At 44.4% G+C, this 25,917-nt stretch overlaps 1 protein-coding gene across 1 annotated transcript in view; it reads right to left on the bottom strand.

Moving 5' to 3' along the window:
- Positions 1–25,917, bottom strand: part of VAT1L (vesicle amine transport 1 like) — a 191,740-nt gene that overhangs the window by 80,354 nt on the left and 85,469 nt on the right. Inside the window, exons 5-7 of the mRNA XM_031003006.3 lie at positions 23,214–23,317; positions 20,492–20,547; positions 14,934–15,128 (exon numbers count right to left, since the gene is read on the bottom strand). Coding sequence (XP_030858866.1) covers positions 14,934–15,128; positions 20,492–20,547; positions 23,214–23,317 — 355 coding nt within the window. The remainder of the gene's footprint in view (positions 1–14,933; positions 15,129–20,491; positions 20,548–23,213; positions 23,318–25,917) is intronic.

The raw sequence follows: 25,917 nt of genomic DNA, 5'->3' as shown, positions 1-25,917 counted from the left end.
TGAGCATCACGTGGTTTTTAGCTCCTGGTCATGGGAACAGAGCTCAATCACCACATCCCCATCCTCACTCAGTTGGTGTCTGTTGAGCAAACTCACTGAATGATAACATGTGTGAAGGTGCTAGGGAAGCTATGAAAATGACACACATTTTGGAAGGGAAGTGGAAAGGAAGAAGCAAGCTCAAGTTGTATCAAGCACCCACTCTGTGGCATTTCCATACACAGCATGAAGTTTACAGCTTACACACTGCTTGCAATAGACTTTGAAACAGGCAGGAAGAGCAAGGGTTACAGATGCAGAAAGGTTTGAGATGCAGTGTCACCTGTCTAGTCACAGAAGGTAGGAACTGATGAACCAGGGTGTTCAAGCCAATCTCTCCACTGCAAATCAGGATGCCTGATGGGGCAACCAAGTTGAAGAGCTCAGGACAAAGTCATCGCCGCTCCTGGAGGGGGTTGAGGCCTTGGTGACAAGCATAGCTTCATGAGAGAGCCAGTCTGAGAGTTGAGTTTTGGCTCCACCACTTTTTGTCTGTGTAACCTTGACCAGGTCACTTAATGCTCTAAGCCTCAGTGCCCTCATCTGTAAAATGGGGGCAATAATAGTTCTTTCCCTACAGGATTGCCATGACTCTAGATAAGCTAATGCATGTAAAGTGCTCAGCACAGTGCCTGGCTCTGGGCAGATATCACACTGTAGCCATGATTGCTATTTTGTCATTTGTCCATGGCTCTGCTGGCAGCTGCTCACTTAGAGTTTATTAAATGACTAACTGGAGCGTGGCACTTTCCTGGCAGAACCTCCCAAAACAAGCTAACAGTTTAGTAATCAGAGACTAGATGGTTGGAGGGTTAGAGGAATGCAAACACCAGCATGTGTTTATCATTTGTGCTGTTCAGAGCTTCTGTTCCATAAAGCAGCTCCCACAGTTGCCTTTGGAAATGAGTACAAGCACGAGGAAAGGGCACTGGTAAGCCTGTTTGCACCACAGCAGTAGCACATCAGGGAGGAAACCAGCTCTGGGAGGTTTGACTGCAAGGTCAAGATGGAAAGGCAGCACCCCACCCAACCCACCCCTTCTGATCTGGTAACAGAGGCTGGCTCGTACTGGGTGCCAGGGTATGCCTTAAGCCCTGCATGCACAGCCTCATGATATTTTCACAGCAACCCCACAGAGGAGGCCCTGCTATCATCTTCCTTTCACAGATAGCAAAGCAAGGATTAGGAAAGAAATGAAGCCACTCTCCCAAGAAATCACAGCTATAACTGGAGGAGGGGAGACTTGAACTTAATCTGGACTTTGCCCTTTTAACCCTCATGCAAAATTTTATCTCTTTAGCCCTTTATAATTTGCAAGGCATCTCCCGTTTTTGATCGTATGTGACTCACAATTTGTTATGGATATAACTGTGTCCCTCCCCTCTTTCCCAAATATTTATATGTTGAAATCCTAACTCCCAGCAACTCCACCACAACCTTATTTAGAAATGGAGATTTTGGAGATGTAATTAGTTAAGATGAGATTATACTGAAGTAGGGTGGGCCCTAATCCAATACTAGTGTTCTTATAAAGTGGGGGAATTTTGGAGATAGATGCCCACAGAGGGAATGCCTTGTAAAGATGAAGGCAGAGATAGAGGTGATGTGCTTATAAGCCAAAGAATGCCAAAGATTGCCAGACCTAAGAGAGATGCATGAAACAGATTCCTTCGTGACCCTCAGAAGGAACAGACCCTGCAGACACTTTGATCTTTACACTTCCAGCCTCCAGAACGCTGAGACAACACATTTCTGTTGTGTAAGCCCCTTGGCTTGTGGTGCTTTGTTACAACAGCCCTAGCAAACTCATACACAACTGTTTTGGGAAATAAAGTCAGCTGTTCCTATTTTATAGGGGAGGAAAAGGAGGAAGAGAAATATGAAGTGCTACAGGACAAACCACTAGGAAGTGGAAGGGTTAAGAAACCCAGTTTGGGCTGGGCGCAGTGGCTCACACCTGGAATCCCAGCACTTGGGGAGGCTGAGGCCGGTGGATCACCTGAGCTCAGGAGTTCGAGACCAGCCTGGCCAACATGGTGAAACCCCGTCTCTGCTAAAAAATACAAAAATTAGCTGGGCATGTTGGCTGACATCGCCTGTAATCCCAGCTACTCAGGAGGCTGAGGCAGGATCATTGCTTGAACCTGGGAGGCAGAGGTTGCAGTGAGCCGAGATTGCACCATTCCACTCCAGCCTGGGTGACAAGAGTCTCAAACACAAAACAAAAAACAAAACCAGTTTTTTGGACCAAGAATTTGCCCCATCCAATCACACCTGCTTCTGCACATTATAATATGCCTCGTGTCAGCAGAGTGGTTTACAGTGTACAAGAGTTCACCACATATGGACTCAGTTGATTGCACAATAATCATAAATCCTATGCAATAACAAGGAACATGGTAGTATCCCCATTTCTAATGGAGGAAACTGATGCTCAGACCGGAGTGTGGATTCCAGAGGTGGGGGTAGTGGTAATATCCACAGCATGTTTATCTGCCAGGATGTGACCTTTTACTCATGCATTATCTGATTTAAATGTATGTCCCAAGATTCAAGAATCTTGGTCTGCAGCACAGTTATCTACTTAGTTTAGCAAATAAAGAATCTGTGATTAACATATCAGTACAGATATCTTGGAAAAATCTTGAAACTGGTCCTCCGTTGCCTTTCTGCAAATAAGATATATTAAGTAATTTCTGCATCAACCTCAAAGGCAAATAGAAACTTTCCAGTCTTTGGAAACAGCAGAATCCTGGTCTGTGTCTTTTAAAACACAGCCAAGGGCAGTGTGAGTTGACTGTCCCTGGCTCACAAGGAAATCCAGTTTTGTGAAGTATTTTCATCTGCATGACAGGCGTAAAGGCAAGGACGAGCATTTTCTTTGTAACAGGAATGTATTCAGAGCTGAGCTCCCAGACTCCTAACAAGGAGTGCTGAGCTGTGAATAAGCCTAATTCTGCAACACGCTGGTCTCCTGGTGTAGATGAAGTTGTCTGCTTAGAACCTTGATGGGAGATGCTGCACCAGGCTGATGAAAATGCATGCCCTGAGGCCCCAGAAATATTTTGCAGGGCATATCCTGTGTTCTCCTCCCTTGGCACCTTGCCAAAGAGTCCCTGACCTCAAATATCTCCACTCTCTGGGGGAAATGCATTTGCAATGCCCTGTAATGACAGCTAATGTTGAGCACTTACTCTCTGTCAGTCATTAAGCTAAGTACCTTTTGTACATGAGGTCATTTAATCCCTCTAAATAGAAACCGAAGGAAGGTAGCATTATTCTCTCCATTTTTCACAGGAAATTGCCCATGCACATGTCAATGAGGGAGGCAAGCCCATGGGATCTAAAAGCAGTACCTCCTAACTCAGGGTTCGGATAATGGCAAGAGGGAGGAATGGTTTTGCGGAAGAGTCGACACCAGGGCTGTCTTAAAAGGTGACCAGGAATTTTGCAGGACAAGGATGAGGCAAGGGCATGCAGGCCAAGTTAACAACTGGAACAAAGGCAGGGAGGCGCAGAGACTCAGGTTTCTGAAAATCACAGTGGTCCAGTAAGGCCAGAGTGATGGGTGTATTCCGGCGGTTGGCGGGAATTCCTCCTATCCCGTTTCCTCTCCCCTCCATTCAAGGTCAGCCTCCCCATCACTCTGTGCTCAGCCTGATGAACATTTTTTCTGTCCTTGAATGTGCCAACCTCTGCCTTTCTCTCCAACTTCCAGGCCTTTGCCCAGGCTGTGGCACAGACCTGGGTCTCACCCCTGCCCAGCTCTCTTCCTCCAGGCTTCGTTTCCTGCTTATATAATTGTCTGACTGTTCACTTCCACCACCCTGGCTGCCCCTGAGCATAGGCCCAGGCTTTCTCACTTTCAACTGTGTTTGCAAAGCCTGGCCTGGTGCTTGGCGCGCAGCAGGCAGGCACTCTGTAAGCATTTGTTGAGTGGCATTAGTGGTATGTATTAGTTTCCAGTTGTTGCTACAATAAATTACCTCAAATTTATGTAAAACTACAAACATTTATTCTCTTACAGTTCTGCAAATCAGAAGCCTGAAATTGTCTCTTTAGGGCTAACATCAAGGTGTCAGCAGGGCTGGCTCCTTAATTTTTGTGCCTTTTCTGGCTTCTACAGGCTCTTCCCATTCCCAGTATCACATCACCCTTCTTCCTCTGCTTCTGCCATCGCATCTGCTCCTCTGACTCCAACCCTCCTGCCTCTCTCTTACATAGGCCCTTGTGATTGTATTGGATCCATCTGCATGATCCAGGGTATTCTCCTTGTCTCAGAATCTTTCATTTAGTCGCACCTGCAAGGTCCCTTTTGCCATATGAGGTAACATGTTCAAATATTCTAGGGATTAGGATGTGGACATCTTTAGGGGGCCATTATTCAGCCTGTCACAGACGAATACACTGAGGCAGACCTGTGCCTTAATTTCTTTGGTCCATTGGGCAGCTCAGAGCAGAGCTGGGTGCAAGGGCATGGCAGGGCCTGGGGGCATGATAGTGCTGGTAAGTTTGAGCTGCAGAAAACACATGAGGCCAGCTGGGAGAATGTGCGTGGAAATTGGAAATGTGTGTGTGTGTGTGTGGGCAAGTGGCTGGGGTGATTATGTTGAACAGAAAAATTTACAATTCCACTTAAGGGAAAGAAGTCACGCAGGAAGGAAAAAATGAAGGGTAGGGACCTACAGCAAACACAGCAATTGCTTCTGGAGCCCAATTTTGCTTATCTGAAAACTGGGAGAATGGACCAGGTGGGATGGTTTTCTGAGGCCACACAGCTAGGATATTAATAAGGATTGAGGCCAGGGATCCAGAGATTCTAAGGCTGTGCCTCTTCCCCATCTCCCAAGTTCCCCTGATCTCAGCATTAAACAGCCCTTCAATCTCTCCCTTTCTCATGTGTAATATACGTGTATACTAGCATATCTATCTTAGCATATATATGATATCTCTATATTGGCTTTATATGTAATTCATATGCCATACAATTCACCCACTTAAAATGTATGATTCCATTTTTTTAGCATATTCAGAGTTGTGAAATTATCACTACCATTAATTTTAGAACATTTTTATCTCTCCAAAAAGAAATGCCATGCCCATCAGCAGTTCCTCTCCATTATCTCCAAGTCCCCCAGGCCTAGGCAACCATGAGTTGGCTTTCTAAATAGCCCTCCTGTGACCTCTGTTCCTCCTGGCTGGGTTCCAGGCATTTGTCCTGTTCAGTGCCAGGTGGGAGGCTTGTGCTGGCTGTTGGCCTGTCCTCCCTGCACCTTCCCTTCACCAACCTCTGCATTCAGACTTCTGCCCCCATCTTTCTACTGACACTGCTTTCTGAAAGGTCAAAAATGAGCCTGGGCCAAACCCAAAGGCTGTTTCTCTATGGACTTCCTGGCTTGTCAGCAGCAGCCGACACTAATGACCTGTCAGATGGCCGTGGTGGTTCCGTTACTGCTGCCTTTCTGTGGATGCCTCATCCTCTGCCCAAGGACGAAGGATTCACAGACATGCAGGAATAAAGCGGGGGTGGTAGGGTTCTGGTCTTTCCCAACATAGTGGAGACGCTAATGTCCATAGCGTGGACTCGAGAGCCAAACTGCCTAGGTCTCAAAGCTGGTTTTGCCATGCATTGGCTGTGTGACCTTGGGCAACGTATTCCTCTCTGTATGCCCTCATTCCCTCATTTGTATCATAATGTGAGTAACAATTATCACCACTGGGGGTAATCATGAGGATTTAATGAGTTAATAAATGCAAGGTACTTGGCACATATAAACATGCTATGCTAAGCATTTCCTAGTAGCATTATTTTGCTCATTCTTTTGTTCAATGAGTTTATTCATTATCCCTTTCCAAAAACTTCTATACATGAGACTTTCCTGGGGTTCAAATTTCCATCAAATTCAATGGTAAGCACGGACTATGGGCAAGTATAATCTCTCTAGAGCCTCATTTTTGCGATCTGTGAGATGGGGATAATAATACCTGGACACTATTGTGATGTTGGGAAGTTTAGATCAGTTAATACATAAAGCACTTAGAACAATGCCTAGTACTTAGCGAATCCTCTAGAAATGTTGTACCGTAGTAGCAGTCGTAGTAGTAATTATCCAGCCTTCTCTCACCTGAATGTGGCTGAGGATTTGACTTGTCTGTGGACAGCTCCACCTTCATGTCCCACTATGACTTTAAACCAAACTCACATCTAAGCTCAGCAACTTTTTCACACCAGTGTCTATCCCTGCTAACTAAAATGCCGTTGCTGGCTTCCCTGTTCCTGACCTCCCAGCTTAAAAGACCCTTGGTCATTGCTGGCTCTTCCTTCCCCTTTGTCCTTTATTTCTGATTTCCTTTCTGTCAATGGCGGAGATGGGTTTATTCTCTCCCATCCCACACCCCCACTTTGGTTGGTGGCTTACCTATATTCATGCCCCCAAAATTGCCACAGCCTCCCAGCCAGACCAGCTGCCACCAGTTCACCCTCCAAACCACTATGTACATGACACAACACACGCAGCCTGCTCTTGGGAGAGGCTTTTGTTGTTGTTGTTATTTAGTTTTTATTTCACAATCATAAACTTCGCTCTGCAATCCAGCCAGGCATGGAAGGGAACAAGGAAAACATGGAACCCAAAGGGAACTGCAGCGAGTGCACAAAGATGATAGGATACTGTGAGTAAATGGGATGGAGGATACTCTCCTGAGCTACAGATAGAATGGTCTGGAGGTTAAGATAAAACACAAGTCAAACTTATTAGACTTGTCCACAGTCAGCAATGGTGACCTTCTTGCTGGTCTTGCCATTCCTGGACCCAAAGCACTCCATGGCCTCCACAATATTCATGCCTTCTTTCGCCTTGTCAAAGACCACATGCTTGCCATCCAACCCCTCAGTCTTGGCAGTACAGATGAAAAACTGGAAACCATTTGTGTTGGGTCCAGTATTTGCCATGGAAAAGATGCCAGGACCTATATGCTTTAGGATGAAGTTCTCATCATCTAATTTCTCTCCATAGATGGAGTTGCCACCAGTGCCATTATGGAGCGTGAAGTCACCACCTTAACACATAAACCCTGGAATAATTCTGTGAAAGCATGAACCCTTATAACCAAATCCTTCCTCTCCAGTGCTTAGAGCACGAAATTTTTCTGCTGTCTTTGGAAACTTGTCTGCAAACAGCTCCTTTGAGCAAACAGCTCAAAGGAGACACGGCCCAAGGGCCCACCATCAACCGTACTGTCAACCCCAACATAGTGGGATTGACCATGGTGCAGCAGCAGTGCTTTTAAATCCTCGCCCCACACTGTGCTCAGTGCCTCAGAAGGAGCTCCTAAATCTTTAAAGAGGGTCCATGCCAGCTAGTTGAAATCTGCCATAGTTAAGTTGGACTTTCCACAATTTCTCCTTGAGTCTTTGCCTCCTAGTTTGGGGTGCAGTATCCATTTTGGGTGCTTGGCCTCATTCATCCTCTCTGTCCCCTTCCCGGTCTGGTGCTAGAGTTGAAGTTTCTTCAGAACTGACAATCACATCGCTGCACAGCCTTGACTCGGGCCATTCCACCTTCTCTGTCCTTGGTGTCCCACATTCATCTTTTATCTTTGAGACGGAGTCTTGTTCTGTCACCCAGGCTGGAGTGCAGTGGCGGGATCTCAGCTCACTGCAACCTCCGCCTCCCGGGTTCAAGTGATTCTCCTGCCTCAGCCCCCCGAGTAGCTGGGACTACAGGTACGTGCCACCATGCCGGGCTAATTTTTTGTGTTCTTAGTAGAGACAGGGTTTCACTGTGTGAGCCAGGGTGGTCTCGATCTCCTGACCTGGTGATCCACCCACCTCGCCCTCCCAAAGTGCTGGGATTATAGGCATGAGCCACCGCGCCCAGCCTAATCTTTTTATCAAGTTACCCTATTGTCCTGGGACAGATAAAGGTCCCTATCAAGCTCAGCATCACATTTTCTTCCTTTATTTATTCTTTCGGGCCAGTCTATCTCTGTACAGGTTTAGTGACAGCTTAGAATGAAAAACACAAATCTAATTAAACCATAGTCATTAACATGGAGGTAAAAATGCAGAAGACTCAGCGAGACTGAGGACACTTACATCCAATAAACGACTGCATTTGGGCAGCGACCTTCACTACAGCCAAAGTGAGGAAGACAAAGTTTTTCCTACCTCCCCAAAAAAGGATGATACCATCTCATAGACCAGCTTCAATAGAACTTTCTGCAACGATGGAACGGTTCTCCGATAGCTGTGCTGCACTGGGCACTTGAAATGTGTACAGGTGACATGAGGAACTGAATTTTTTTGTTTGTTTGTTTGTTTTTTTAGACGGAGTCTTGCTCTGTCGCCCAGGCTGAAGTGCAGTGGCGCGATCTCGGCTCACTGCAAGCTCCACCTCCTGGGTTCATGCCATTCTCCTGCCTCAGCCTCCCGAGTAGCTGGGACTACAAGCGCCTGCCATCACGCCCGGCTAATTTTTTGTACTTTTAGTAGTGATGGGGTTTCACCGTGTTAGCCAGAATGGTCTGGATCTCCTGACCTCGTGATCCACCTGCCTCGGCCTCCCAAAGTGCTGGGATTACAGGCATGAGCCACCGCGCCCGGCTGAGGAGCTGAACTTTTAATTTGACCTAATTTAAATTAGCTTAAATTTAAATAGCCATATGTGACCAGTGGTACTGTACTGGAGAGTGTAGCCATAGACTTTTATATAAATCATGTAAAATAGTAAAGATAATGTCTTTTTTTTTTTTTTTTGACAGGGTCTTCCTCTGTCACCCAGGCTGGAGTGCAGTGGTACGATCTCAGCTCACTGCAACCTCCACCCCCAAGACTCAAGTCATCCTCCCACCTCAGCCTCCTGAGTACCTGGGACCACAGGTGTGTACCACCACACCTGGCTAATATTTTGTAGTTTTAGTAGAGATGGGGTATCACCATGTTGCTCAGGCTGGTCTTGAACTCCTGGGCTCAAGCAATCCGCCCACCTTGGCCTCCCAAAGTGCTGGGATAACAGGTGTGAGCCACCACGCCTGGCCCAGATCATGTCTTCAATAGAACATTTAAAAAATTGTTGAGATCTCTGTGCAACTCTCTGTGTACTATGAAGTGGCAGATGGGGGAAAGCAATTTTAATCAGAGACCACAGCTGTATCTAAGTGGGAATCTTTACAGTGATCATACTTGGGGCCAGAGTGGGCCTCAGGGAAAGGAGAAGATGAAATGGTGTCATGCTTCTTAGGCCCCATACTCTCCAACAGCAATCCCCCTACCCAGGATGTAAGCTGAAACTCCTCTGCCTGGCAGCAAAGGGGACCATGATTTGACTCCATTGACCAAACAAATCTTACTTCCTCTCCTCTACAGCCAGCAACTTCTGCTTTGTTTAGCCCAGACTCTTCTCTCTACCCCACCCACTCCATACTCACTCCCACTTCTGTGATGTTGTTCATGCTGTCCCTCCTGCTTGTCATATCTATTTCTGGTAACTCCAGTGTCATCCAAAGCATTCCTATCCTTTCCTATCCTTCCCATACCAAGCAAGCCCCACCTCATCTGTAAAATCCATCTCTCAACATTCTCTCTCTCTCTTTTTTTTTTTTTTTTTTTTTTGTGAAATGGAGACTCGCTCTGTTGCCCAGGCTGGAGTGCAGTGGCACAATCTTGGCACACTACAACATCCATCTCCCGGGTTCAAGCGATTCTCCTGCCTCAGCCTCCCAAGTAGCTGGGACTACAGGCATTGCCACCATGCCTGGCTAATTTTTTGCATTTTTAGTAGAGATGGGTCTTCACCCTGTTGGCCAGGCTGGTCTCGAACTCCCGACCTCAAGCGAACCGCTTGCCTCAGCCTCCCAAAGTGCTGGGATTACAGGCATAAGCCACTGCGCCTGGCTAACATTCACTCTTAACATTGTTCTCTCCTGTTTTCAAAGCCAGTTGCAGTTGAAATTAATACTCTGTTATTGCATACTAAGTTATTGTCTAATTGTTTTATAGATTTTATTTTTGTCTCAGACATTAAATTATAAACCAAGGGCAGGAAACACGTTGTCTATGACTTCTGTAGATTTTATATTCTAAAATAGGATTGTCATATAGCACATAGTAGGTGCTCAGCAATGTTACTGCTGCTTGGCTGACAAATGCAAGTATTAACATGTTGTCTAGGACTTCTGTAGACTCGATATCCTAAAAGAGGATTAGCACACAGCACACAATAGGCTCTCAACACTGTTACTGCTGCTTGGTTGAAAAATGCAAGTATTTTTTATTTCTTTTCCATCTCTAAACTGTTTGGTGAGATTAACTTTCTTCCAACTTAACGTACAGCTGCACATTTAGTATCTGGAAGCAAATCCGAGGCTGCAGTAGACCCACTCTGCTTTGTGAATTAAATTTACAATAAAGTCAAAGACAGATGGCTAAAAGGAAACTTTAATCGTCTCTGATATTATTAAATCTTCTAGTCTGAGGCTCAGAGAGACCAAGAAAATTTTCTTTGAATCCCTGTGGGCTTTATATTCCATAGATGAAGTTATAGAGCTGGATTGAGAAGCAATTTTGTGCAATCATTTACCAAATGGGAGGGGAAAAATCATTACAGTCCTTCAGAGGTTTGCAAGTAATAAGCATGTTACACTCTCCTCAAGCCCAGAAGAGCTGCGTGGGCTTGATAAATAGCCACGTTTGGTCCGACTGCAGCTCCAAACAGATGTCTGTAAATATTGCAGAAAGCCGGCAGAAAGTCGGTGGGTGTTCTTGATGAGTGGCTGTGGGTGCTGTTGTTGGCAAACAGGCTACAGCTGTCTCTCTCCTTTCTATGGAGGACTGTCTTGCTACAGGAACCTAGAATTCCTTTATCTTGCTGGTGACTGTCTTTGCCATCATGGCTTCCTTTAAAAGCAGTGGTTCTCAAGTAGGAGTGGTTTTGCCCCTACGCTTGTCCCACCCAGGAGACATCTGACGATGTCTGGGGACATTTTCTATTGCCACCGCTGGCCGTACGGGAGTAGAGGCCAGAGATGCTGCTCGCCATTCTACAGTGCGCAGGGCAGTCCCTCCCTACCCAGCAAAAAGATTATTCAGCCCAAAATCTCAATCATGCCCAGGCTGAGAAACCCTGTCTTTTATTTATGTATTTACTTATTTTGAGAAACCTTGTCTTAACATAATCTTTTAAAATTATACCTTGTTCAGTCATTCATTCATCTATTCATTAATTCACTCAATCAACACATATTTATTGTTAAACATAGAAAATGTCCAACTAGTCCTCTTTCTCTGTATTGGTGGATTGTTCCATTCACACAGTAAGTATGTATTGAGCACCTATTCCATGCCAGGCACTGGGGTCTGGAATAATATAGTCTAGGTCTTCCCTCATGTAGGGTTTAAATTCTAGTGGAAGGGAGGCAAGAGTCTAAACAAGCTGACGAATAAAAGAACAGGATCATTTCAACTGGCAGTAAATACAATGGAGAGTATCAAATGGAGTAAAGGGAGAGAGAACGGCCTGGTCTGCAGTGGCTGTGCAAGGTGCTACTTTCAAGAGTGGGGCTAGGGAAGGCTTCTCTGTACAGGTCATACTGAGGCTGAGACCTGAAGGAAGCAGACTGTCAAAAATTGGGAAGAGGAGTGTTCAAAATAGAAGGAGCAACACATTCGAAAGCTCAAGACAGGGAAGGCCTGGGTGGGCTCAAGGACCAGAAACATGAATGCTGCTGAAGCTTGGGTGGAGGAGGTGAGGGTAATGGATGGGCAGGGGTCAGACAGTGCAGGGCCTTACAGACCTCAACGAGGAATTTAGACTGCATTTCAGGTATAGCAGGAAGCCATGGAAGGATTTTAAGCAAGGTTGGACATGATCTGGTTTAGGTATTGTTTGAGTCCACCCAGCTTAGACGACAGTGCTAAGAATAAAGATGGAAGAAGTATGTTCAAGGTAAAGTCCCTGACCTGCCTGCATATGATGCATGACTCAGTCAAGCAAGCTGCCAGCCTTGGCTTTCTCATCTCTCATTAGTGCTGGTCCTGAGTACCTTTGCTCTGTATCCTTAGTGGACTCAGTCTTTGAGCCAGTGCTGACAACCCCAGCACGCATGAAGCACCATTTCCCCCAGCACTGAGGGTTGGAGATGAGTCTTGCTGCCTCACGTGTACCATCTGTGCCTGGTCAGACCCTCCTTAATGCTAGCTGAGCTTCTCCATTGGGAGGCTTCCTGGTCTGTAGTTAGCATGCTTTTCCTATTCCTTAGCTGGAATGAGATCTTCCTTGAATATCAGACTTCTGTAGTTGCCTAGCTGCCCAGGATCCTGCCTGGCAATTTCAGCTTCTGTCCTGATGGATAACACCCTTGGAACCAGGATGTGGTACCTCCTGACTCTGAACCTATAGCATCCCCCTGCTGCTTAGAGTAAAACCCAAATTTCCATCCAGACCTTGTTAACCTACTCAGAGTCTCCTTGTACCATTCCCTCCTTGGCTCACAATAATGCCCCTTTGGGATTTACCAAAATCTTTTGTTCTTCACCCCTTTGTTTTTAGGGATCTCCTTGTGTTGAATTCTCTCCCTTTAGTTTCTTGCCTCTTTCATGTTCCAGCTCAAATGATACCTATTCAGAGAAACCTTCCCACTTTAAAGTTTCTCTAAAGCATGCATTCTCAATAAGCATGATATCACCCCAGTGGGATGAACACTGGCTCTTGGAAGATAAAGTTACTCTTTTAACATATAAAATACAGATATACATACAGGACATAAACACACATGTATGTGTACATACACATATATGGTAGTAAAACTTCATGAGTTTATTAGGCAAAATAATATCTAAAAAGTCTCTTTAGAGGAGCAACAATGAAAAATAAGTTAAGCAACATTGCTCTGTGGAAACTAAGTCTCCCCCCTCCACTCACCAACATATATCCAAATTTATCTCTTTCTAAGAACTTATTACGACAGGCAACTACCTTGCTTATTATTGTTTATTTCAGTATTTTCTATCTCCTCCTACTCCTCTGAATGAAAACTCCATGAAGTCTTGGGATCTTGTCCATTTGTTCATCATTGTAGCTCCAGCATTTGCCCAGTACTGGGCACATAGTTGTTGTTCAATAAATGTTTGGTGATTCAATGACCATTGTAACCAAGGGGTGATTTCAAATACTAGAACAAGAACCCACTGGGCCAAGTGGACTCCTCTTGGATTTCAATTCTCACTTAAATGTTACCAGATTTGTTGGGTCCTTTTGGGCACTGAGTTCAAGTGTAAGTCACCTTCTCTGGCCCATGGACAAGTATATCTCTTAGCCTTTTTCTTGATGATTCCCAGTTTTCTCTCCTTCCTGACCATTGAGAACCCAGTAACCAGGTAGCCCAGCCCTTTCCCTGTTCCAATGAGATATGGTAGTGAATACCATATGGGTGTCTGACTCACTGAATTAAAAACATTTAAAGAAAATTACAGCAATAGGCTAGCTGTATTGGCAATTACACAGCAGAAGGCATGCACAATTATCTGATAAAATTTAGCGCTAAATTGAATCACGGTGAGCATCTGCAATAGAAAAAAGACTGGAAGGAAGCAAACCGAAATGTTAACAATGTTATCCTTCTCTGGAATGTGGACTTGCAGTTTATTTTCTCCTTATGTTTTTGGTTAATTTAGGAATTTCTGTAATGAGTATTTATTTTGTCATAAGAAACAAGGTTTTTGGTGGCTAAAGGTTTTAAGCCCATCCATGACACTGCAGTATTAGAGAGAGATATAGGCACATTCCTGCTCCATTGATCTAGGACCAGTTGTATTTGAATATACAGTGACCCCCAAAGAGCCTTTCTAGTGGTATTTCTGTGCTTAGAGAAGCCACTGGATTTGGGCCAATGTAATCGTTCAGGCAAACAGACACAGCCTTCTTGCCAGAAGCACACCCACTAGAACTTTCGTACTTGTTATTTTTTTAAAAAAGTATTTGTGACTTGCAAAAGTACAACAAAGTACTTGTACCATAAGGCACTTCCCTCATGCAAAATGCAAAACAATAAAAAAAACAAAACATTCCCACATATTTTAAAATATTTCTCAGGGGTGTCATGGCTCCCTGAAGCCAAGGCTAAAAAATCTTGACTTAGGTTTCTTAGTGAAATGCCTCTTAAAATCCAGGCCACATCTCTTCATTTCTTCTACAAGTAGCTGCCATTAACTGACTCCCCAAATGCCCAAACCTTCCCCTTACTTGAAGGATATTCTAGACCCTGCCTTCTCCTAGCAAGGGCCATGTGAACCAATGCAACCAGTTCATGCTTCAGTATCCTTCAAGGCTCCATTAGGTGTTCTTAATGTTCTCGTGATCAAGGAATGCTTCCAAATACTATAACTTTTGGAAGATCAACTAACAAAAAGACTCAATCCAACATTAGACCCAACAATTCAGCAGTAATTCCAAAGTCCATCATGATAGCTAATGTCTCATCGGGGCTCAAGGCATCCAGCTGAGCACACAAATCATTTTAGCTCAGATCACTGTCTGCTCTGACACTGATCTCTTATGTACTCACAAGGTGACAATATGTATGATGCCTCAACAATGTACACACGCTCTTGTAACCACACCGAATTGTAGACATCGATCAAAATTTGGTGGCCTTACCTGGGAAGGGTTCAGAGCACAAATGGTGTGATGAGGCACGTGGTTTGCAAATCTCCAAAGAGCTTAAAGTATTTCTTATATCCAAAGTACTATTGTATGGTACAGGTGACTTTTAGGACCCTCATTTAAAACAAACCCATCTGGGAAAAAAATCATTTAGTAGAAGATTGTATTTGGCTGCCCAAACCTTCCTGAGTTAAAAAGAGGAGTTTATTTGCGGAAGAAAAGCACCATTCTTACCTCCTCCAGAGCCCACAAGGAGTCCACCACAGGCTTGATCTTCTTCTGGTTGTAGAGCCCTATGAGTTTTTCCACCACTCCCCGAATGAGGCCCGCCCGGCCTTGTTTGAAGAGCAGGTTTAAAAGGGAAAACCCCGCGATGACTTTGTTCTCCTCATACAGCTTGATGGGGTTCACCTTCTCCACCTGCCACCACTGCAAAGAGAGGTGGTATCGGGTTATAGGAACTCAATACCGGGGTTAAGGCTACATTGGCAGCATTGCTGATGTCATCAGCTACTACAGGGGGAACATGGGGCTGCAGCTCAGCAGATTCCAGCTGGCCAAGGGGTTGCTCTTGGTGGTGTATTTTTTTATTTTATTTTTTATTTTTATTTTTTGAGATGGAGTCTCGCTCTGTAGCCCAGGCTGGAGTGCAGTGGCATGATCTCTGCTTATTGCAACCTCTGCCTCCTGGGTTCAAGTAATTCTCTGCCCCAGCCTCCCGAGTAGCTGGGATTACAGGCGCCCACCACCATGCCCAGCTAATTTTTGTGTTTTTAGTAGAGATGGGGTTTCACCATCTTGGCCAGGCTGGTCTTGAACTCCTGACCTCGTGATCCACCCGCCTTGGACAGTGGTGTACTTTTTTAAAAGCATCTATTTTTCTAGGCACTGTTGCAAGTGCATGGGAAGCAATAGACAGTGATGCTTATGAGACGCTCAGGTCTAAGTGGGAGAGAGAGCCCAAAACTAACTACAAGGCCACATATAGTTGAAATATTAAGTACATGGTCAGGATCATCAGCTCTGGAGTTGAATCGTGGCTCTACAACGTTCTCTGTGATTAGGTGTAAAGCACTTGGCTCAGTGAATGGTGGTGGTGATGATGGGGTTGTTAAAGGAAGTAGGATGGCAGAGAAGTTTACACAATGTGGTGGGGAACATGATGGAGGTGGCCACTCTGACTGCAGAAGCAGCTTTCCTGGGGGAGTGGTTATGATAAGGCTAAATCTGGGGAGGCGGGTAGGGATCCATTGGATGAAGAAGAGGGAGGAGGAGTAATTTAGGAAGAAGTGACAGCATGAAGAAATGATGAGGCCAAATTGTTGGGACTGAATCAATGGTTCTGAACTGGGGGTAGTTTTGTCCCCCAGAGGGCATTTGATATTGTTTGGGGATTTTTGTTTGTTTGTGATGACTGAAGCGAGAGGCGGTGCTACTGGCATCTAGTGGGTGGAACCAGGGATGCAGCTAAACATCCCACAGTGCTCAGGACAAAGAATATTCACAGCAAAGAATTACCCAGCCCCAAATATCCATAGCATTAAAGCCGAGATGCCCTGGACTAAAGTTCTGGGTGAAATACCTACAAACTATTTAATGTGGCCATCTCTTTTCCAGTCTGTCATCTCCTCCCTTCATATCAAAATAAGTAAATAATCCACTGGAAACCTAGAGAAATGGGGGTCCAACTGCTTTGTTGTGATTTAATTGATTTTCCTTTGGTGCTGGTTATAGGTTAGAAATCCAAACGTCCAGTTTCTGGGGGATTCTAGGAGATAAGATGTTCAAAATCATTTCAATACAGGATGCAAAGAGGAATGTGATGGGCATTTAGAAACATTGATAGCATTTATGTTATCATTGAGCTCATTTATATCCTCTTTCCGAAAAGAATTAAGGAGACTGACTAAAGTGAAAATTTTTTATTTTTTTAATTGGGAAGCTCGTGTCACTAGGAGAATAAGCATGGAAAAGGCAGGTTGAAAACAATGATGAGGTTCATATACAAAATTATTTACAAAGCACATTCAGAGAGGGCCGGGGGACCAATAAGAGCCACGCATTTGACCTTAGGTTTCTTGGCTTTCAGTTTTGATAGTCTTACCTGGCAAGGGTTTGTGGCACAGATGATGTGGTGAGACATGTGGTTTGGAAACCACTAAATAACTTAAAGTATTCCTTACATCCAAAATTCTGTTCTATGGGACAGTGATTTTTAGGACCCTCATTGAAAACAAACCAACTTGGGAAATACAGCAAATATAGAAAAATAATAACTTGATTCACAGTGTATCTGCAATGCCTCAGTGAATGTTTGTGGAATGAATGCTTGCTGCAAATGTACAGTTGTGGTTAAGAAGGTTATAGAGCTGAATGCCTAGTTTTGAATCTCAGCTTTGTCACTTACTAGCTGTGTGACTTTAGGCAAATCTCTTAACTTCTCTGTGCTCAATTTCCTCACTGTTCCTCATGGGGTGGTTATGAGGAGTAAATGTGTTAATGCATATCAAGTGCTTAGCACAGTGTCTGCCACGCATGAGGTGCTCTATAAACATACACCACTTTTATTATCTTAATTTGAACAAGATGTTTTTGGTTTAGTGAATAAGAGCTCCAAATTTGGAGTCAGATTGCTCTGTAAATGTTAACTTCTTCTATTAGTATCATCATCGTTATGGTGTGAAAGAAAATGGCATGTTTGACAAATAGTGAGGCACAAACCCTGTAGCGATTTTAAGATGCAACACCATTAAGATAACTGAGTGGGAAATTCCTGCATAATTCCAGTCGACCTTTAATTTCTAAGCCCCTCTTGAATACATTGAAAATTTTTTTTTCTAGAACTTTTCAGAGCAAAGTTCCACCTCTTCGCAGGCCCTCTCTTCAGTTTTCTTCCAAATGACCCTCAGTGTTTGAGCAGGCCTCTGAAAGAAAACGTCCTCATTCTTGACCTCCAGGTACAAAGCGTTCTGGAAATAGGAACCCCTGCTTTGGGCAGAGGAATCTCCATCTCCATCCTGGCTGTGCATTTATGAATGCCTTCATTGAGCATGGGCACGCTGCAATTATTTCATTAACACTGTGTGTTGGGATTGTGCATTTAGAGGAGAAAGGGAAAACACTTCTTACAATTGTATGTAATTTGGGACCAGTGTGGTTACCCACAGCAGTCTGTCAACATCATGTTAATTACAGCCACAGCAACATAGCAGCTGTGCATGGCACAAAGCCTGTCTTCAGGGGACACACTCCAGACAGCATCCTTCATTACACTCCATTCTTGCTCCTCCTGTTGGTTCTGTAGTTAGGATGATCCTTGACCCATATTTTAAAGCCCAAATGCAAAGAGAGGACCTTTGATTTGAATCTCACAAATGCAGAGAGCATTATCCATTCCAGAATGTTTGGGGCTGATGTTTCTGGCAGCCGATGTTGGCACTTTGAGGGCATATGAATACCACATAGTGCCATACTTAGAATGAATTCCAAACTCCTTACCATACTTTTCACTGACCACTTTGTTTTAATTGCCTCCACCCACCCTGCTATTTTCTATTTTAGCACTCGATTTTTATCCCCTTCAGAGGTTTAATAGCCGTTTATAATCATGTTAATTAACATATCTTGCTTATTTTGGGTTTGTCTCCCTCATTAGTATATAAGAACCAAAAAGGCCCAAAGTGCACCTATCTTATGTACCGTGATAGCCCAGTGCTTGGCACAATACCACAAACAGCAGGTGCTCAGAAAATGCTTGTGAAGTGAGTGGATCAATTGATGCTGCACTGGCACATAGAAGTCCAAAAGTAGAGGGGGCAAAAATAAACCCTTGTGAAAAGCAGCTATGCCCTGTTGGGGAGGGGTAAAAATAAAAGTTCCTACCATTTGACCCAGGAGTCTTATTACTGGGTATATATCCAAAAGAAAGTAAATCGTTCTATCAAAAGGACACATGCACTCATATGTTCATTGCCATTCTATTCACAATAGCAAACACATGGAATCAACCTAGGTGTCCATCAATGGTGGACTGAATAAATAAAATGTGAGACGTACACACCATGGAATACTACGCAGTCATAAAAAAGAATGGAATCATGTCCTTTGCGCAACATGGATGCAGCTGGAGCTCATTTTCCTAATCAAATTAATGCAGAAACATAAAAACAAATACTGCATGTTCTCTCCTAAGTGGGAGCTGGGTACTCATGGACATAAATATGGGAACAGTTAACACTGCAGACCACTAAAGGGAACTGGGAGGGGGGCAGAGGTTGAAAAACTAACTATTGGGTACTATGCTCACTATCTGAATGAGAGGATCATTTGTACCTCAAACTTCAGCATCATACAATATACCCGGGCAAAAAACCTGCACATGTACCTCCTGAATCTAAAAAGTTGAAATTACTAAAAAAAAAAAAAAACATACCCTGGAACGTGCAAAGAAAAAAAAAAAGCAATATGGGCTGGTGCTGGTGTACTGGTGGTTCATTTCAAAGAAGAGAAGGAATTTGGGCTGGGGAAGGGGTGTTGAAATGATATTTAAAAAACTAAGTTTGGCCGAGTACGATGGCTCACACCTATAATCCCAGCACTTTGGGAGGCTGAGGCAAGCGGATTGCTTGAGCCCAGGAATTCAAAACCAGCCTGGGTAACAGGGTGAAAACTTGTCTCTACCAAAATAAATACATAAATTAGCTGGGTTTAGTGGCACACACCTGTAATCCCAGCTACTTGGGAAGCTGAAGCAGGAGGGTTGCTAGAGCCCAGGAGACGGAGGCTGCAGTGAGCCGAGATCATGCCACGGCACTCCAACCTGGGTGACAGAGCTAGATTCTGTCTCAAAAAAGTTCAAGCCAACATCAGTATAATTCTATCAAATATAGCTCCAGATAGGAAGATAAATCAGAGTCAATTTGTAGTGAGGTGAATGCCCAGGGATGTCGGTTTGCAATGGCTGACAAACTAACCACCATATTGAAAGCATGATCTCCCAAGAGAGTGGTTCATGAGCTTGTCTGAGTCTACAAGTCACCTCAGGATCTTGTTAAGGTCATAGGGTCCTCATTTCTATCTCCAGTTCAAGAGGATGGGGACACAGAGAAATCTCAAGTACCACCAGAGACCTGGTCGGAAAGTAGCAAAGTGAAAGGCTGGCCACTCTATGGAGCAAAGAAAATGCACTAATGCTAAGTTCATTTTTGACCAATAATTAAAGACACCAACACTTAAGCAATTTTGACTGAAATAAAGCTGTAGCTTTCTTGAGTTTCTCTGACACTCCCACCTCTCTGTTTCATTTAGACAAAAGTAGTCTAAATTCTGGTCCTGTCCATTTGCAGGGAATAGGGCAGGAGTGCAGGTTTTATGGGAAATGAATGAGGAAACTGAAAGACAAGATTAAGTCAATGCCTTATGATAGAAGAGCTCACAGCTGGGCGCGGTGGCTCACGCCTGTAATCCCAGCACTTTGGGAGGCTGAGGTGGGCAGATCACGAGGTCAGATTGAGACCATCCTGGCCAACACGGTGAAACCCCGTCTCTACTACAAATACAAAAATTAGCTGGGTATGGTGGCACATGCCTGTAACCCCAGCTACTAGGGAGGCTGAGGCAGGAGAATCGCTTGAACCAGGGAGTCGGAGGTTGCCATGAGCCGAGATCGTGCCATTGCACTCCAGCCTGGCGACAGAACGAGACGCCGTCTCAAAACAAACAAACAAAAACAAAGCTCACAACATGTGAATCAACATGCCACCACAGTACATCAGATGTGCCTGGATACTTACCGATTTTGCAAAGCTGAAGAAGCTCTTGGTCTCTCCAGTTACCATGTTGGATGAGCCTGAAAATGAAAGATTCCCACATTAAGCAATTGCTAATGAAAATGGACATCTCTTGTTATGCATGAAAAAAATGGCAATTGTTTGGTCCGGAACTGGAAAAATCTTGAAAACAAATTTAATTAAGCCTTGGCAAAGTGAGGGGAATAAGAATGAGGCATCAGGTTGACTATGTTAGCTGACTGTCCCTGATCAAAGAGAAAGTGACATTTCTCATGGTGACCGTCTTATTACTTTGAAAAATTCGGCATATAGCAAAAATATGATGTAGGCCAACATTTGAATAAAATGATGAGTTGCTGAAATGTCTTTTTAGGTCTGTTCTTTGAGGCTGAGAAAGGAACTCCTTAGTGAATCTACTTTGTGATTCTGAATTTGATTCCCCAGCAAGTGAGGGGCTTGGGGCTCTGACCTGGACTGGGTACCTAAATGGCGGGAGAGGTGGAGCAGAGTTAAAATATAGATGGATTGGAAAAAATGGGTACAGAAGCTCACAGGTGAGAATGAAAAGAGGCCCAGGGACCAAAGAAATGGTGTCAGCTCCAAAGAGGTCTGAGACAAGCGTATGAGAAACTGAGTTTTGCCAATTGGACAAGCAGTATTCAGAGGGCAGATGGGAGGTGGAGTTGGGAAAGATTCCCTAAGATTCTCATATGGAGAGAGAAGACCCTTTATAGGGTTTCGGGGCAGGGGAGAGGGGAATGAGAGAGCTCTTAACAGTACGGGGAACATTCAAATACCATACAGGTGCTTTTTCAACAACTTTCCTGCCTTGTCTCCAAAGATTTTGGAGTAAGTTCTTCTCAGAGAGGAGTTATTTAATAAAATAATCATGTGTATTTTACACTATTTAGCCTGGGTAAACTAGTAGCCAGTTAATAAGTTGGTGCAAAAGTAACTGTGGTTTTTGTCATTACTGTTAATGCCAAAGACCGCAATTACCCTTACACCAGCATAATAGTGAACCATTGCTTCTGTTTTTATGGGGTGAGTACCACTGGGCATCCCAGTACTAGACTTTGATTAATTAGTGACCAAGTGATCAATGTAATGAATTAGATAATTGTGAACTACTCACATGGAATTAATCAAGTTGAATTTCACCAAAATGACATCAAGAAACTGGGACAAAAATAGAATTATTGGTAAATGATAAGTAAGGATGACTACATTGTCCATCTGCATTTGACTCACATGTTAGTCATATCCGATATCCTTGCAATATGCAGGGACTCTCATTGATAATAATAAACTACACGTCCACTTCAAAGGAAATACATGGCTATGATTGAAATTACTGGAACACTCCAGCAATGGGATGTTTACCTGCGTCTGGTGAGTTCAGCCTTCTTTCTGTTACAGTGGTCTGAAGATGACAAAAAGATGCTTGCATATTTATACCTCTCAAATATCTATTTTATAAGCTCTTCAGGAAATAGCAGGGAAATGAGTGTTTTTTTTCTGAGTTAGCCAGAATTAAAACTCAGTTTTCTATTGTACCTACAGGGTACAAAGGTACCAAGAATCTTAAACATTGGATAAACCCAATATTATTTTGCTTCAGAATATGCCATCTAGCTTCAAATACTCTTATTTTAGTTTGTGGAGACTAATTTTTTTTTTTTTTTTTTTTGAGACAGAGTCCTGCTCTGTCGCCCAGGCTAGAGTGCACTGGCGCGATCTCGGCTCACTGCCAGCTCCGCCTCCCGGGTTCATGCCATTCTCCTGCCTCAGCCTCCCGAGTAGCTGGGACTACAGGCGCCCGCCACCACGCCTGGCTAATTTTTTGTATTTTTAGTAGAGACGGGGTTTCACCATGTTAGCCAGGATGGTCTCGATCTCCTGACCTCGTGATCCGCCCGCCTCGGCCTCCCAAAGTGCTGGGATTACAGGCGTGAGCCACTGCGCCCGGCCTGCGGAGACTAATGTTTAAATTGGTTTGCATGCCTATGACAGAAAAGAAGAAAAAGAAGAGAGAAAGGAGGCCCTGGAGCCTCATTTTGCTGGAGAAAATCTTCTTCCAGTTGTTTTGCATACATCTCTTCCACTCCTAAGACATAGAAGTGAATGTAGAAAGAGATGGAAACAGACATGAGTTCCATCTATCCAGGGCTTCTGTCTTAGAGTGGGACGCTCAGGAGGAGTTTAGGGGAAGAAGAACAGACATGTGTTCCATCTATTCAGGGCTTTTGTCTTGCGTGGGATGCTCAGGGGTAGTTTAGGGGAAGCAGAGTGTGTACTTTGCAACTTCTCAAATAGTAAAGATCCTCCCTTAAAACCTGCATATCCTAGCCACTCCTCCCCATCCTACTGTGGGTCCTTCATGCCTTCTTTATTTCGGAACTTCCTTTGAAGTCATTCATATTTTCCACCTGTGCTACCTTCTGTGGGTGATGTCCCTTAGTGGTTCTACTCATATCAATGACCACATTGGCTTGGTCTTGCTTTATCCCATTTGAAATAATAGGATATAGGACAGTAGGCACATGTTATTTTATAATTGAAAATAACTCACAGTAATAGAAACATTATAGGAAACATTAAAAAATGAAACACCCCCATCCCACTACCCCAACATATCAGCACAATTCACTTTTCAGAGCCTTTGCAGGCACATATGCAGAGGTACCCATTGCTGACCACGTCCCTGCTGCTGTTTTGCACTCACCATATAAAATGTAGGTTCCCAAGGGTTTGAGAAGACTGAGACCTTTTCCAGTGTTGTCCCCACAGAGGCAATCCAAAACGATGTCCACACCTTCAGCAGAGATTCTAAATGGTGAGAAGGCAAAGCAAAATTCTGTGACCTGTCAGGAGCCAGACTGTCAATCCCTTTCCTTTCCTGTGTCATACTGTTTGACTCTCAGAATTAGGAACCCTGAAAGCTCCAGGAGTAGCAATAAATAGGGCAGAAGCCCAGGAGGTGGATATGTCTTCCCAGATCCAGTGATAAAAATTTCACAAAACTGGAGGCAGCTAAGAGTCTGGGTGGTAGCTGCCACTGGGAACCAGCCTGGGCCAGAGGAATGAACTTGGGGTCAGTGGGTCTGAGTTTGTATCTAGCTCCTTTACTCAAATTCTCTAGCTTCAGCTTTATCCTTTGTAAAGTGGAGCTAGTATGTTTCTTTGTGGTAAGAATGAAATGAGGCAACAAAAGGGGAGGCTCAGGCAACTCCTATGTGTAGAGCAAGGGTTAGTTGCCTGGTTCTGTTCAAGGTGCTGGAGATAGAGTGAACCAAACCAGTGTGCTCCCTGTCTTCATGGGGCTGCTTCTCTAGCAGGGCCTGGCCTTCCTCCCTCCTAACCTCCCTTTACAGTGAAAACATAAAGCACGTTAATCTAACTTGTAAGCTTCTCTTTCTCCAATGTCCAGGTCCAACCTAAAACTGACTCTAGGAGGAAGAGGGTTAAATAGAGATGAACTTCCTCCAGCAATGGGAGGTTGTGGAGTAGAAAGAAGCCACATTTGTATTGCATTAGACAAAGCATTTGTTGATCTCTTCTTCTATTCATTTCTTTATACATTCATTGATTCACTCACTCACTCATTAATGGATGTAAGCAACTTTTACTGGGCTCCCACTGTTAGAAGATATACAGGAGGGGGCTGTAGAACAGGAAGACTCTGGAGATTGTGGGGAAGATATTCATGCCCACAGAGATCCCTATTCTGGCAGATCCCTGCTCTGTTCAGACAAGAATGGCATTCCTTGTGTTTGCAAGTTTGCAGGATTAACTTGTCTTAGCAAGTATCTCAATTTTTCTACCCTCAAGTTCACCCTAGCAAAATTTAGGCATTGCAGCATGTGTTAACAGCTGGGTCCTGTGTCCATAGTTTCACTAACTAGGAAACTGCATGTACATCTCCTGGGTGCACAGACTAAGTCAGCTTCCCTATGCAGCTGAGTCTTTATGTGACTATGCCCTTCAAAAGCCCTCATGTCATGTCCAAAATCCAGCTCACTACCAAGGCTCATCCAAAATGATCAGCTTAGCTTCCTGCCTAATAGAGCTCTTATCTGCACAGGGGTGTCCTCTTAAGTCTCACCTGAAAGTTCAAAACAAAGTAATTAGGACAGTGGATCTCAAACCGAAGTGTGCACTGTAATAACCTGCAGGGTTTACTAAAACAAAGATTGCAATCCTTCTTTTCTTTGATCCTGTAGGTCTGTGGTGGGGATTTGCATTTATAACGTTTCCAGGTGCTGCTGCCGCTGCTAATTCCAGCTCCACGCTCTGAGAATTACTGATCTAAGCCAGTTACTTCAGAGCCAAACTGGCATTTTTTTTTTTTTTTTTACAAATTAATTTGTTCATTAAATATTCAGCACTGGCCACTGCACTAGGCACTGGAGGATGTAGTATATTGCTTTCTCCTCTTTTTGGAGCGTATAAGAGGCAGATATTCACCAATAATTACACAAATAAATGTTAAGTTGAAATGTGGTCTCATGCCACTAAGGGGCTCTAGAATTGTGTAAATGGAGAATTTTCCCAATCAGGGCTATCAGAGAGGCATCCATGGGGAAGGGAAGGAGTTAAATAGGCAAAGAGTGAAGGGAATAGTGTCCTAGGCAGAGGGAACAGCATGTGCAAAGGCCCTGTGGTCGAGGAAGACTGGGAAGCAGCCAGTGTGGCTGGAGTATGAAAACAAAGGGGTGCTTGCTTCGAGGTTGGGCTGGAGAGGCAGGCGGGAGTTGGACCTCATGGACTCTTGGTTGGTGAGCTTCAGGTTGGTGGTCAGGTCTTCACCTTGCATTATGGGCTGGGTAATTGTGCTCCTGTCTCCCTCACTTCTGCCCGGGTCTGTTTTCTGCTAAGTTTGCTCACTCTTGCGGGAGTGGGGTCCTGGTCTGCTTTTACCAGCCCGCCCTCCTGAGCCATCAAGTCATCTCAGTGAACTGCATTTCTCCAAGACCTCTCCCCTTGCCTGCAGGATGCCCACCTGTGGTCAGAAGCAGCCTCACCAATATTAGGCCATGCATACCTCCTGCTGTACCCATGATGGGTCCGCCCAGCCTTGAATTTTTGTCCTCTGATGCCCCTCACATCTGCATTCTACTTGGCGGGCCACATTCTCTCCCACAAACTGCCAGTCATATCTCCTTGTATTAGTCCCGCCTTGACCTGTTGCTCTGTCCGCTGGACTCTGGTTCTGCAGAGAAGCAGGGCATGTCCATAGGCAACAGTGGCCTATAAACTCCTGTGCACTTCCCCATCTTCACCTCCCACCCACAGCTCAAGGCATTTGGCCTTTTGATTGTCCCTAGAACTTTCTGACCTCAGGGCCTTTGCATGTGCTGTCATCTCTGCTTGGACAGCCTATCCCCTGCCCTCCTTAGAGCTGGCTCCTTCTCATCCTTCAGACCTCA

Source organism: Gorilla gorilla, chromosome 18 (assembly GCF_029281585.2).
Source record: "Gorilla gorilla gorilla isolate KB3781 chromosome 18, NHGRI_mGorGor1-v2.1_pri, whole genome shotgun sequence".
Lineage (NCBI taxonomy): Eukaryota > Metazoa > Chordata > Mammalia > Primates > Hominidae > Gorilla > Gorilla gorilla.
The sequence above is the reverse complement of the archived record's forward strand: the minus strand, read 5'-3'. Positions and strand labels throughout refer to the sequence as shown.